At 37.2% G+C, this 12,025-nt stretch overlaps 1 protein-coding gene across 12 annotated transcripts in view; it reads left to right on the plus strand.

The window, feature by feature from the left end:
• LOC102244898 (uncharacterized protein C3orf20-like) overlaps positions 1-12,025 on the plus strand; it is a 107,054-nt gene that overhangs the window by 25,810 nt on the left and 69,219 nt on the right. For all 12 annotated transcript variants that reach the window (XR_001359976.1, XR_001359977.1, XM_014530763.1 and 9 more), the window contains 3 exons: positions 4,813-5,312; positions 7,636-7,734; positions 10,275-10,374. Coding sequence is in view for 10 of the 12 variants with exons in the window: in XM_014530763.1 (XP_014386249.1) it covers positions 4,813-5,312; positions 7,636-7,734; positions 10,275-10,374 (699 nt within the window). In the remaining 2 variants the exon portion in view is untranslated. The remainder of the gene's footprint in view (positions 1-4,812; positions 5,313-7,635; positions 7,735-10,274; positions 10,375-12,025) is intronic.

Below are 12,025 nucleotides of genomic sequence, written 5' to 3' on the forward strand. Positions count from 1 at the left end.
AACATAATAAAAGCCATATATGACAAACCCACAGCCAACATCATAATCAATGGGCAAAAACTAAAACCATTCCCCCTAAAAACAGGAACAAGACAGGGATGCCCCCTCTCACCACTCCTGTTCAACATAGTACTAGAAGTACTAACTATAGCAATCAGACAAGAAAAAGAAATAAAAGGCATCCAAATTGGAAAAGAAGTAAAACTGTCCTTATTAGCAGATGACATGATACTATGCATAGAAAACCTCAAAGACTTCATCAATAAACTACTAAGCCTAATAAATGAATTTGACAATGTAGTAGGATACAAAATTAATGCCCAGAAATCTATGGCCTTTTTATACACCAATAATGAACTCACAGAAAGAGAAATGAAAAAAACAATCCCATTACCTTTGCACCAAAAAAAACTAAGATACCTAGGAATAAACTTAACCAAGGATGTAAAAGACTTGTACTTGGAAAACTACAGGACATTGAAAAAAGAGATAGAGGAAGACATAAACAAATGGAAGAATATCCCATGTTCATGGGTTGGTAGAATCAACATCATTAAAATGTACATACTACCTAAAGCAATCTATAGATTCAATGCAATACCTATTAAAATACCAACGGCATATTTCAAAGATCTAGAACAAACTCTCCAAAAATTCATCTGGCATAAAAAAGACCCAGAATAGTCACAGCTGTCCTGAGAAAGAACAACAAAGTTGGAGGGATCATAGTACCAGACATCAAACTATATTACCAAGCCACGGTTCTCAAAACTGCCTAGTACTGGCACAAGAACAGACTTATAGACCAATGGAACAGAATAGAGAATCCAGCAATTGACACAGGCCATTATACTCAATTAATATTTGACAAAGGAGGCAAGAGCATACAATGGAGTCAAAACAGTCTCTTTAATAAATGGTGCTGGGAAATTTGGTCAGATACATGTAAAAAAAAAAATGATATAAACAAGTGGGAGAATATACTGTGTTCATGGATTGGTAGAATCAACATCATTAAAATGTACATACTACCTAAAGCAATCTATAGAATTCAATGCATACCTATTAAAATACCAACGGCATATTTCAAAGATCTAGAACAAACTCTCCAAAAATTCATCTGGCATAAAAAAGACCCAGAATAGTCACAGCTGTCCTGAGAAAGAACAACAAAGTTGGAGGGATCATAGTACCAGACATCAAACTATATTACCAAGCCACGGTTCTCAAAACTGCCTAGTACTGGCACAAGAACAGACTTATAGACCAATGGAACAGAATAGAGAATCCAGCAATTGACACAGGCCATTATACTCAATTAATATTTGACAAAGGAGGCAAGAGCATACAATGGAGTCAAAACAGTCTCTTTAATAAATGGTGCTGGGAAATTTGGTCAGATACATGTAGGATATATGCATCCCTATGTTCATAGCAGGACAATTTACAATAGCTAAGATTTGGAAACAGCCTAAATGCCCATCAGTAGATGAGTGGATTTGAAAACTATGGTAAATTACACAATGGAATACTACGCTGCAGTAAAAAAGAAGGAATTCTTACCATTTGCAACAGCATGGATGGAACTGGAGAGCATTATGCTAAGTGAAATAAGTCAGGCAGTGAAAGAAAAATAACACATGATCCCACTCATTTATGGATAATAAAGAATATTATAACCTAATGAACAAAACGATAGATACAGAGGCAGAGAAGCATCGAACAGACTGTCAAATTACAGCGGGAAGGCTGTGGAGTGTTGGGGGGGTGGGGTAAGAGATCAATCGAAGGACTTGTATGCATGCATATAAGCATAACCAATGGACACAAGACACGGGGTGGGGGGGGAGGCCGGGGGAAGGTCAATAGGAGAAAAAAAGGGAAAAAAAATATGTTCAAACTTTCTACATACTACTTTTGTTTAATAAATTCACCTTTCATTAAAATAAACCAGATATATAAATATTATTTTTAAATATGTATTAAATTTCTTAACCTTCTTAATATCCTTCTGAAGGAGGTATAATTATTGACTGTACTTACATATTGAGGCAATTAATAAATGGAAGGTATTACAGTTATTGTTATTTTAAGTAGTTTTATTCTTTTATTTGAGCAATAGATAAATCTGAGAGTTGTAAATGCATATTTACAGAATGTTGCAAAGAAAATACCATAAAATTGAGATAACACAGTAGCTGCCTCATAGGTTTAGTATTAGAGTTTGGAGAAATGATGTTATGAGAGCAACTTTGAAAGTTTATTATAATGGGATATAGAAATGTATGAGTTATAATAATAATATTATGTTTAAAGTTTTCAAAAATAGGTCTTCCATCTAAAAAATATTAATGTGAAAATATAACCAATGCCTAAAGATCTACATTTACAATTCTTATTCCAATTCAAATACCTTTTGATCTAAAAAAGTTGCCTTTTTACATTAAACCCTCAGTTGAGAAACCAATGTTATTTTTCAAACTATGTTAATGTAACCACCATTTAGGAGAAAGATGTAAGTGACTCTTTAATGCTCTGTACCATTTTATAAAGTCCATCGGGTGGTGTTGACATGTTTCACCACATTGACTTGGTGAAAGAAAACATTTTGAAATTGTAATGACAAACAGGAGTGGGGGGAGGTAGGATAGTTTATAGGGGTGATAAATGGTGCTGGAAAGAGGCATGATATACATGTGAGGTATTATAGAATTGTACACTTTAAACCTATATAATTTTACTAATCAATATAACCCTAATACATTCAGTAATAAAGAAATTGTGATGACGAGGGCAGCTTTCTTAGAAATATTTGAACAACTGGTTTAGAGGAGAACATTCCAAATTTTAAAACCATAGCGCTCCCCCTCCAAACTGCCCCAGCTATCAAAAGTCCTCATCAGTCTCTAAGCTTCTCAGATGCCTCTTCTAGATTTGGTAAATTCCCTCTCCCTGCACCTAACCTCCTACAAAGGGGGTCGTGGGGAATATGAGGGTTACCTGTTTGGATTTCTGTCTTCTCTCAAATACAGTAACATCTGATAGGGTTGTGTTGGATGGGTTAAGGCAGTGGTCGGCAAACCGAGGCTCACGAGCCACCTGCGGCTCTTTTGCCCCTTGTGTGTGGCTCTTCCACAAAATACCACATGTGGGCGTGCACGTACAATGCGATTGAAACTTTGTGGCCCGTGCGCAGAATTCGGTTTTTGGCCTGGGCGAGTCTATTTTGAAGAAGTGTCATTAGAAGAAGTGGGGGGTGTCGGTTGGTAGGGTGACAGGAGAGGCGGCGCAGGCGGGCCGCAAGATACACAGTGCGCCATTCATGCACGAGTTTAGTGAGCCAGTCAGTCAGCAGTCTCATGGAGCAGTGGTTAGTGCTAGTCGCCTCCGCAAATCGCGTGCAGGTGACAAAAGTACCTACTCGAAGCATAAAGTTACCTGTATTTCTCCAACCAGCTGCAGATCCTACAGATTTTTGTCATCAGTTTAAGAATTGTAATTCTTTTGTGTTGGTGGCTTTATTATTATAAAATGAAACATTTTTTTAGGTGCCCTGTTTGAGATGGCTACAAAGAAGCAGCAAAGAAAAACGGAAGACGAAAACCGTGAATTTAAAGTTGAATGTACCTACCTATATAGTTTAAGTTTAAAAAATTTGGCTCTCAAAAGAAATTTCAATCGTTGTACTGTTGATATTTGGCTCTGTTGACTAATGAGTTTGCCGACCACTGGGTTAAGGGAACACAATAAGTTTGTAGACTTAGAACCTAAGAAATTCAGGGAAGCCTTTCTGGAAGAAATGATCTATGTCTTGTCTTATAATTAGACAAATGAATAAATGACACACATATATTGGGTTTTTTCTTCTGTGTATAAACAAAAATGTTTATTGTGGAAAAGTTAGAAGAGCATGAAGTATAAAAGGAGAAAATAAAAAATGACTTCTGTAATCCCACAATTAATTTCCTTTTTGGTGGACATTTGCTTAGGCTCTTTACTACCAGATATATGATATATACATTATACAATTGAGATCATTCCACATATGTAATTGTGTATCTTTTTTATATAACATAATCATTTCCCAAAATTATTAAGAGAAATTTTACAAACAATTTTTATTGCTATACATTGTTTGGGTATGGAATTATTTACTTACTTAGCAATATTCCTATGAGCTATTAGGTTCTTTTCAATTTTTACTAATATAAAAAAATAATGTTACAATTTGCAATTTTATACACAGATGATATACATCAGTGGTTCTCAACCTTCCTAATGCCGTGACCCTTTAATACAGTTCCTCATGTTGTGGTGACCCCCAATTTCATTGTTACAAATTGAACATAATTAAAGCATAGTGATTAATCACAAAAACAATATGTAATTATATATGTGTTTTCCGATGGTCTGAGGCGACCCCTGTGAAAGGGTCGTTCGACCCCCAAAGGGGTCGCGACCCACAGGTTGAGAACCGCTGCTATACATCTTTTAAATTATATTTTAAGATGAATTCTAGAAGTCAAATTACTAGGTTAAAAAGTATTCAATATCTTGCCCTAACCGGTTTGGCTCAGTGGATAGAGCATCGGCCTGCGGACTCAAGGGTCCCAGGTTCGATTCCGGTCAGGGGCATGTGCCTTGGCTGCGGGCACATCCCCAGTGGGGTGCATGCAGGAGGCAGCTGATCGTTTCTCGCTCATTGATGTTTCTAGCTCTCTATCCCTCTCCCTTCCTCTCTGTAAAAAATCAATAAAATATATATTAAAAAAAGTATTCAATATCTTTAAGTCTCACATATGTTTTTCACAGTCCTACAGAGAGTATTAACTCTAAAGAAGTAGATGAGAAACCAAGTCTATCTATAGAAGCTGCATCGAAGAAGCAATATGCGTTTCAGTCATTTGCCATCTCACCAACTCCTGTTGTTTCCAAGTTTCCTCCTAACGTTACATTCTCCAAAATACAAATGCAGAAGAGTCTGCTTGAAGAATACAAAGACATTGCTGCTGAATTACTGTGTGAACTTGGGGAGACATTGCAGATATATGCTGAGTATAATATTGCTTTCCCTGTAGGAATTGTAAATCTTGTGAATTACAGTTGGCATGATCTCATTGAAGAAGCTAATAAATATGAAACCAAAATGTCAATGTTGAAGAAACAGGATGCCTTGCAAAGCACTTCCAGTTCCATGATAGTTGACAAAATCAGCAACTATCCAAGAATAGAATGTCATAAGGAAAATCTTCTGATGAAAACAAAAAGAGATTGGCGCCATTTTGTATCAATGAATTCTATGAAAAAAATACGTAAGTAGAAATTACTAATTAGATTTATAAATAAGAAAAAAAGGATAAAAGTAGCAAGTGAGATATTGACAGAACATTGTATTTGGTTATATTATAGTGATATTTGGTTTGTGTTAATCATTTTAGTAATTCATGAATGTCAGCAGTAAGACATAATTTTTTAAAAATATTTTTATTGATTTCAGAGAGGAAGGGAGAGGAAGAGAGTGATAGAAACATCAGTGATGAGAGAGAATCATTGATCGGCTACCTCCTGCCCACCCCACCCCACACTGGGATCAAGCCCACAACCCAGGCATGTGCCCTGACTGAGAATTGAACCGTGACCTTCTGGTTCATAGGTTGACGCTCAACCACTGAGTCACACTGGCTGGGCAGATAGAAAAATATAGTGCTTTCAGTTCAATATAGCATTCATTACGCTTCATATCCATGTGATATGAAGCCTTTGTGTCGGGAGATCTTACAAATTCTCTCAACAGTAGCATGGTCCAACAGAAAAATGATGCTAGCCACATAAGTAATTTTTTAAAATTAAACTTTTATTTCTAAGGTAATTACAGACACACATGCAGTTATAACAAATAATGTAGAAAGATCACATATACCCTTTACCCATTTTTTTTTCCCCACATGGCAACATCTTGCAAAACTATTGTATAGTATCGCAACCAGGCTATTGATGCAGTCAAGATTCAAAATACTTGCATTACCACAAGGATCACTCATGTCCTTTTGCAGCCAAGACTATGTTCTTCCTGCCCTACCCCCTCTTTAACCCTGGCAACCACCAATGTGTACCCCATTTTAATATTTTTGTCACTTCAAGATTATATGAACTAGAATCATACAATGTATAACTTTTGGTGATAGCCTTTTTTTCCAACTGGCTTAATTCTCAGAGATTCATCCAGGTTACATGTATCAATAATTTGTCCTTCTTATTGCTCAGCTATATTCTGCAGTATGAATGTATCACAATTTGTTTAACCATCCACTCCTTGAAGGACATCTGGATTTTTCCCTCCCTCCCTCCTTTTCTTCCTTGCTTCCTTCCTTCCACCTTTTGTCTATTAGGAAAGCTGCTAAAACATTTGTATACATGTTTTTGTGTAAATATAAGTTTTGATAAATACCCAGAAGAACAGGTGCTGGGCCACATGTTAATCTCATGTTTACTTTTATATGTTAAGTGCCAAACTGTTAAATGCCAAACTGTTTTTTCGAGAAGCTGTACTGTTTACATTTCCATCAGCAATGTATGAGTGACATCCTTGCCAGTATGTGTATGTCATCACCTTTTTTTATTTTAGCCATTCTTATAGACATGTAATGATATTTCAGTGTGATTTTATTCATGCTTTTTTTTTTTTTGTTGGTTTTGGAGAGGGGAAGGGGGGAGAGAGAAAGAGAGAAAGAGAGACAGAGAAATATTGATTTGTTGTTCCACCTATTTGTGCATTCATTGCTTTATTCTTGTATGTGCCCTGACCTGGGATCGAACCTGCAACCTTGGTGTATTGGGACGACACTGTAACCAACTGCGCTACCCGGCCAGGTCCTTCACTGTGGTTTTAATTTGCATTTCTCTAATGGTTAATGATGTGGAATATGTGTCCTCTATATATCCTCTTCAGTAAAATGTCTTTTATGTCTTTGCTCATTTTCTAACTGGATTGTTTGCTTCCTTTTTATTTTTAAGAGAAAAATTTTTTTAATCCACGCAAGGATATTTTTCCATTGATTATTTGTTTTAGAGAGAGAATGGAAGAAAGAGGGAAAGACAGAGAGAAATATCGATGTGAGATAAACACTCGATTAGTTGCCTCCTGCATATGTCCTGACCAGCTCCCTGGCTGGGGAGAAGCCTGCAACCCAACAGAGGTACGTGCCCTTGACCAGAATCAAACCCGGAACACTTCGGTCTGTGGGCCAATGCTCTATCCACTGAGCAAAACTGGCTAGGGCGTTTACTTTCTTATTGTTGAGTTTTCAGAGTTCTTTATATATTCTAGATATTAGTCCTTTGTTGTAAATGTGCTTTGCAAATATTTTCTTCCAGTGTATTTTTATGCTTTTCTCTTTTTTTAATTAAAAATTTTAATTTTTAATTTAAAAAATTAATGCAGGTGTCCCCCTTTCTGCCCCTTCCCCTTTGCCCATCTCCACCCACCCCTGCCTCTCCCTCCCTTGGCCTTCACCAAACTAATACCTTCATAAAAATATTAAAATATTGACAATTGGGCTTTTTTTTGACAATCTAGCAAAATGCTCTTTTTCTTCTCCTTCCCCTCTCCTCATCTTCTTCTTTTTTTTCCCTTAGATGTTGTCGGCCAAAAGCAGTATTCCCAGATCTTCCAGGAAAGCAATTTACCTTTTGTCATTCACTTCTCACTGTCATCCAAGATCTGTTTAGAAAATGGTAAGATCCCTTTACCCACCCAAATCAGGGTCAATTTTGATGAGCAACCAGAGTGAGAATCACTTCCATTCACTGAATTTGAAGCCTTTCTCCCAGACATCGTCTTAGTACCACAATCATAGATTTGAAGTCAAACTTTTCAAAGGTATCACCATCTAACCCAGCTCTTCCTGGTTTCTCCACTCCTGTACCCTATGAGTTTTTCCTTCATGATTTTGAGGAACTAGTTTAGGTAACAATGACATTTATGTCCCTAGAAGAGCAACCCAGGGCCCTTCCAACACAAAAACCTACCATTCTGGGTTTGGAACCAAGGCTTCTGTGTTAAAGGCAAAAATAGATTCTTAAATTGTTTACATGTTATAAAGGAGACTGCCCAAGAAAGTTTATGGTTGCCCAAATCTAGATAGAATGCTCTCTATACCTGAATGAAGTTATAAAAGGGATAAGATATGGGTTGTTAGGAAAAGGAAAACTTATTATTCCTTGGGACACAAACATAACATAGCTGTATAGCTCAGAGAATCAGTAGAGTTGAGGCTGACTGCCATACGTCTTATAGATTTGCTTTTCATGGCCTTTTTATCATAGTCCTAACAACCTTAAAAATAGTTGAAAGGATCGGCTTTTAGATAATGTGTCTAGTGATAAGTGTTCCTTCCACAGCTCCCCATTCTCTATTTATACTTCTGAATTTGATGTGTTGAGGGATCAAAATTTAAAACTAGAACTGTCTCACTGGGGTGGGACAGATATTGAGGAACTAGACCCAGGTGCATATGCTAAGAACAAGCCAGTAGGTATGGCAAAACAGCAAATAGGAATGAAGTAAATCTTAAGGTAATGAGAAAATTCTAGATGAAAATGTCAAAGAATCCAAATACGTGGGTAAAATCCAATGACTGGAAATCCCCCAGCAAGCAATTGGATGGCAAGCAGTGGCCAGCCCACTAGATAACCTGTGAACAAGGAGCAAGGCCTTATCATTGAAGGTCAGAGATTGAAATCTCAAAGTGGGAGGCTAGAAAAACTTACATTATCTAATCCTAAGGAATCCAGTGATGGTGCTTGTTCGGTCCTTCCAGTCTAAAGTTAGGATGGTTCTCTTGGTCCTGGGGGGATGAGCCTGGAATCTTTAGGCAGTAAGCCACAAGAACCCAACTCACACGCGCTTAAGCAACAAGAGAATTATTTGCTCATGTCTTAGATGCTAGCTCAGAAGATTAAAGGAAAAATTGCAGGAACAGTGTCCAAGGCAGGATGTGGGACTCACCATGTTCTTTCCACCTCTGCTTGGTTGAATTCTACAGTTAGGCTCACCCCACATAGTAAATACGGTCACTGCCAGCCATAGGTTCATGTGCTTCCAGCTTAGGAAGAAAGTGCTCTCCTTCCCCTTCCCACCCAAGGCCCATGTTTCAGTTCTAAATAATGACTCAGATTAGCTCTGTTTGAGTCAAGTGCTCACCCTATGGCCAATCATAGTTTCCTGGGAAATAAAGTAATGCTGTTGGTCAAACCTGGGTCATTGGCTCACGGGTTGCTAGAACATATTATTGTCAGCCCAACTTGAATCCCATGGGATGGGATTGGGACGATACCTCAAAGTAAGAAAAGTCAAGTAGATCCATTGTTTTGGAAGAGAAGAAATCCTGCCCTTAACTTAGGGGTAGGGTGGGGAATGGAGGTGAGGACAAAAGCAGAGAAGAGATACAATGTCTTGATTCAAAATTTCACCTGGAGTTATGGCCAAATGAAGAGTTTGTGGTTAAGGCAAAAGATCTGAAGACAGAATAAACAGTATTTGGAAGAAGCTACACCAAAACAATAACAGTGCTTGTGTGGTAAGATTCCATGCCTTCCACCCCCTTCATATCTTCATTTTTAAATTTTTCTTCCATATGTAATTTACTGGTTTATTGAATGGACTAGACTTGGCAGGATGGAATAAAGAAAAGGCAAAGTTTTCTCTTCCAAATTCCTTCAAGCCATCTGTGAATCTTTCCATATGTTCACTACAAGGGTAGAATTTTACAAGGGGAGAACATTAGAACTGAAGGGCCTTAGAGATCATGTCATTCGGTTCTCTCGTTTTACAGATGAGCAATCTGAAGCCTAAAGATGTTGAGTACCCAAACAGATTAGTGGGATAGTCAGGAAAAGGACCCAAATCTATAGACTACCAATAAAATGTTCTCTCCAGTACACGGGATTCTTTCCTGAGACGGGGAAACTGAAGACCCTCATCTGTAGGTCTCCAGAGTGTGTAGGGATTCTTGAAAGGCCTCTAATACTTCAGATGTCATCATAGGGGTTTAATTCCTTGGAGTTAAAGTCTTGATCACATTTTAGAGCAAACCTCCTTGAGGACAGGTAATTCTTAAGCTGATAATTACTTATACTTTAATATAAATGGATTTTGGTTCCCTTTTCAAGTAGGCTTTGGTAGACTGATGGGCAGGATTTACCCAGTGAGTACTGACTTGGGGTAAATTTTGAAATAAATATCCCTTTTTTGTTAATGTCTTTTTTTTTTAAAGGTTGGATCTTTCACTATCCTCACACAAAATTCGAAATTCTGAAATGGAAGACAGTCCTCGATATTGCTGTGAAGAAGCTACAAGAAGCCATAATTCAAATGTAGGGAGCCCTCTGCAGTCTTCAGAATCATATATTTTTATGAGGCATATGATACAGTAGATAGACAAGGAGAGGTGTAGAGACTTTGTGACCCTGGACAAGTCACCCTATTAACCTTGCCTATTGTATTCATAATAAGAAAAGATACATGCACACACAAACCTGTCTCTTCCAGGTAACTCGTGGAAAAGTCTCTCTATGACACATGACTTATCAACCAGCCTTATCATATGACCAGTACAGCATCGTGTGTAACAGTGTTGGGGAAAAGAAGTAGTCAAAGAAAGAAAAGCCAGCTATGAGCAAAATACTGTTCTAAGGAAACATAAAGTCAGTCCCTGTTTTTATGTAAAATTGGAAACTAAACATCTCAGCAAGTTAACAATCAACAGGGGACAAATAAAAGAATTAGGGAGGTGATAACGATAGCAGGCATTGACAAAATACTCTGTGCTAGACAGGCAACCAAGCACTTTACATGTTATCTATACTCCTTAAAACCATGCCAGGAGAGAGGTACAGTTATCATCTCCATTTTACAGACAAGGAAACTAATGTGACACAGATTGTGGCAATTCATTCTGTCATGCAGCAAGACAAAGACAAAGCCAGGGCTGAAACCCAGCTGCATCTGACACCAAAGTCTACCCACTTTGTTTCTACTCCAGTTCTGTGTGAAAATACCACATACTGTTTGCAGGAATGTATTTTGATACATTCTTAGTATTTAAATTTTTCAAAAATTTAGAAAAGCGTAAGAAGAAAAAACAAACTTTTCAATAAGGGAATACCTTTTTTTTTACCATTTTGACATATTTTCCTCCAGCTTTTCCATGAGTTACCTGGAAGAGAAGGGTTTGTTCGTGCACATATCTTTTCATATTATGAATACAATAGGCAAGGTGATAGGGTGACTTGTCCAGGGTCACATAGGCTCTATACCTCTCCTTGTCTATCTACATATACAAACACATACACACCCATACATGTAGTTAAGTACTACTTAAATGCTATGTATTTTACGTGTTTATATATTATCTGTTAAGCTATATACTATCTTTGGAATCCCATTTTGTCCTGCTTTTCTTTGATAGCATGAGCATTTTCCCATGCTGTTAAATTCTTCAGAAATAAGATTTTGCATGGCTGCTTTGAATTAAGTCTATTACATGGATGTTTCATGCTTTTTTGAACTAGACTCCTATTATTGAATATTTACATTTGTTCAGTGGTCCCATAAATATTTTTCGTTTCTTTGATTCCTTCCTAAAGCTATATTCCTAGAAGTGGAACTTAGTTAAAGTATATAAACATTTTTAAAGTTCTAGAAAGTTACTGCCAAATTGCTTTCTAGAAAAATCATGCCGCTAGCCCTTTATAGTAATGTGAGAGAGGCCATCTCAACAGTCTTAGCACTGAATGTAATTCTTAAGTTTATTCAACCTTGATAAATTGATAGACAAAGAATACTCTTAAGTGTCTATTTACTAACTAGAGACGTTTAACTTTCTAAGTATTTTTTTTTATAATTTTTATTTCTTAAAGTATTACAAAGAGTATTACATATGTCTCCTTTTCCCCCCCCTTGACATTCCCCCGGCCTCCCCTACCCCCTAGTGTCTTGTGTCCATTGGTTATTCTTATATGCATG

This window comes from Myotis brandtii, unplaced genomic scaffold (genome assembly GCF_000412655.1).
Source record: "Myotis brandtii unplaced genomic scaffold, ASM41265v1 scaffold772, whole genome shotgun sequence".
NCBI lineage: Eukaryota > Metazoa > Chordata > Mammalia > Chiroptera > Vespertilionidae > Myotis > Myotis brandtii.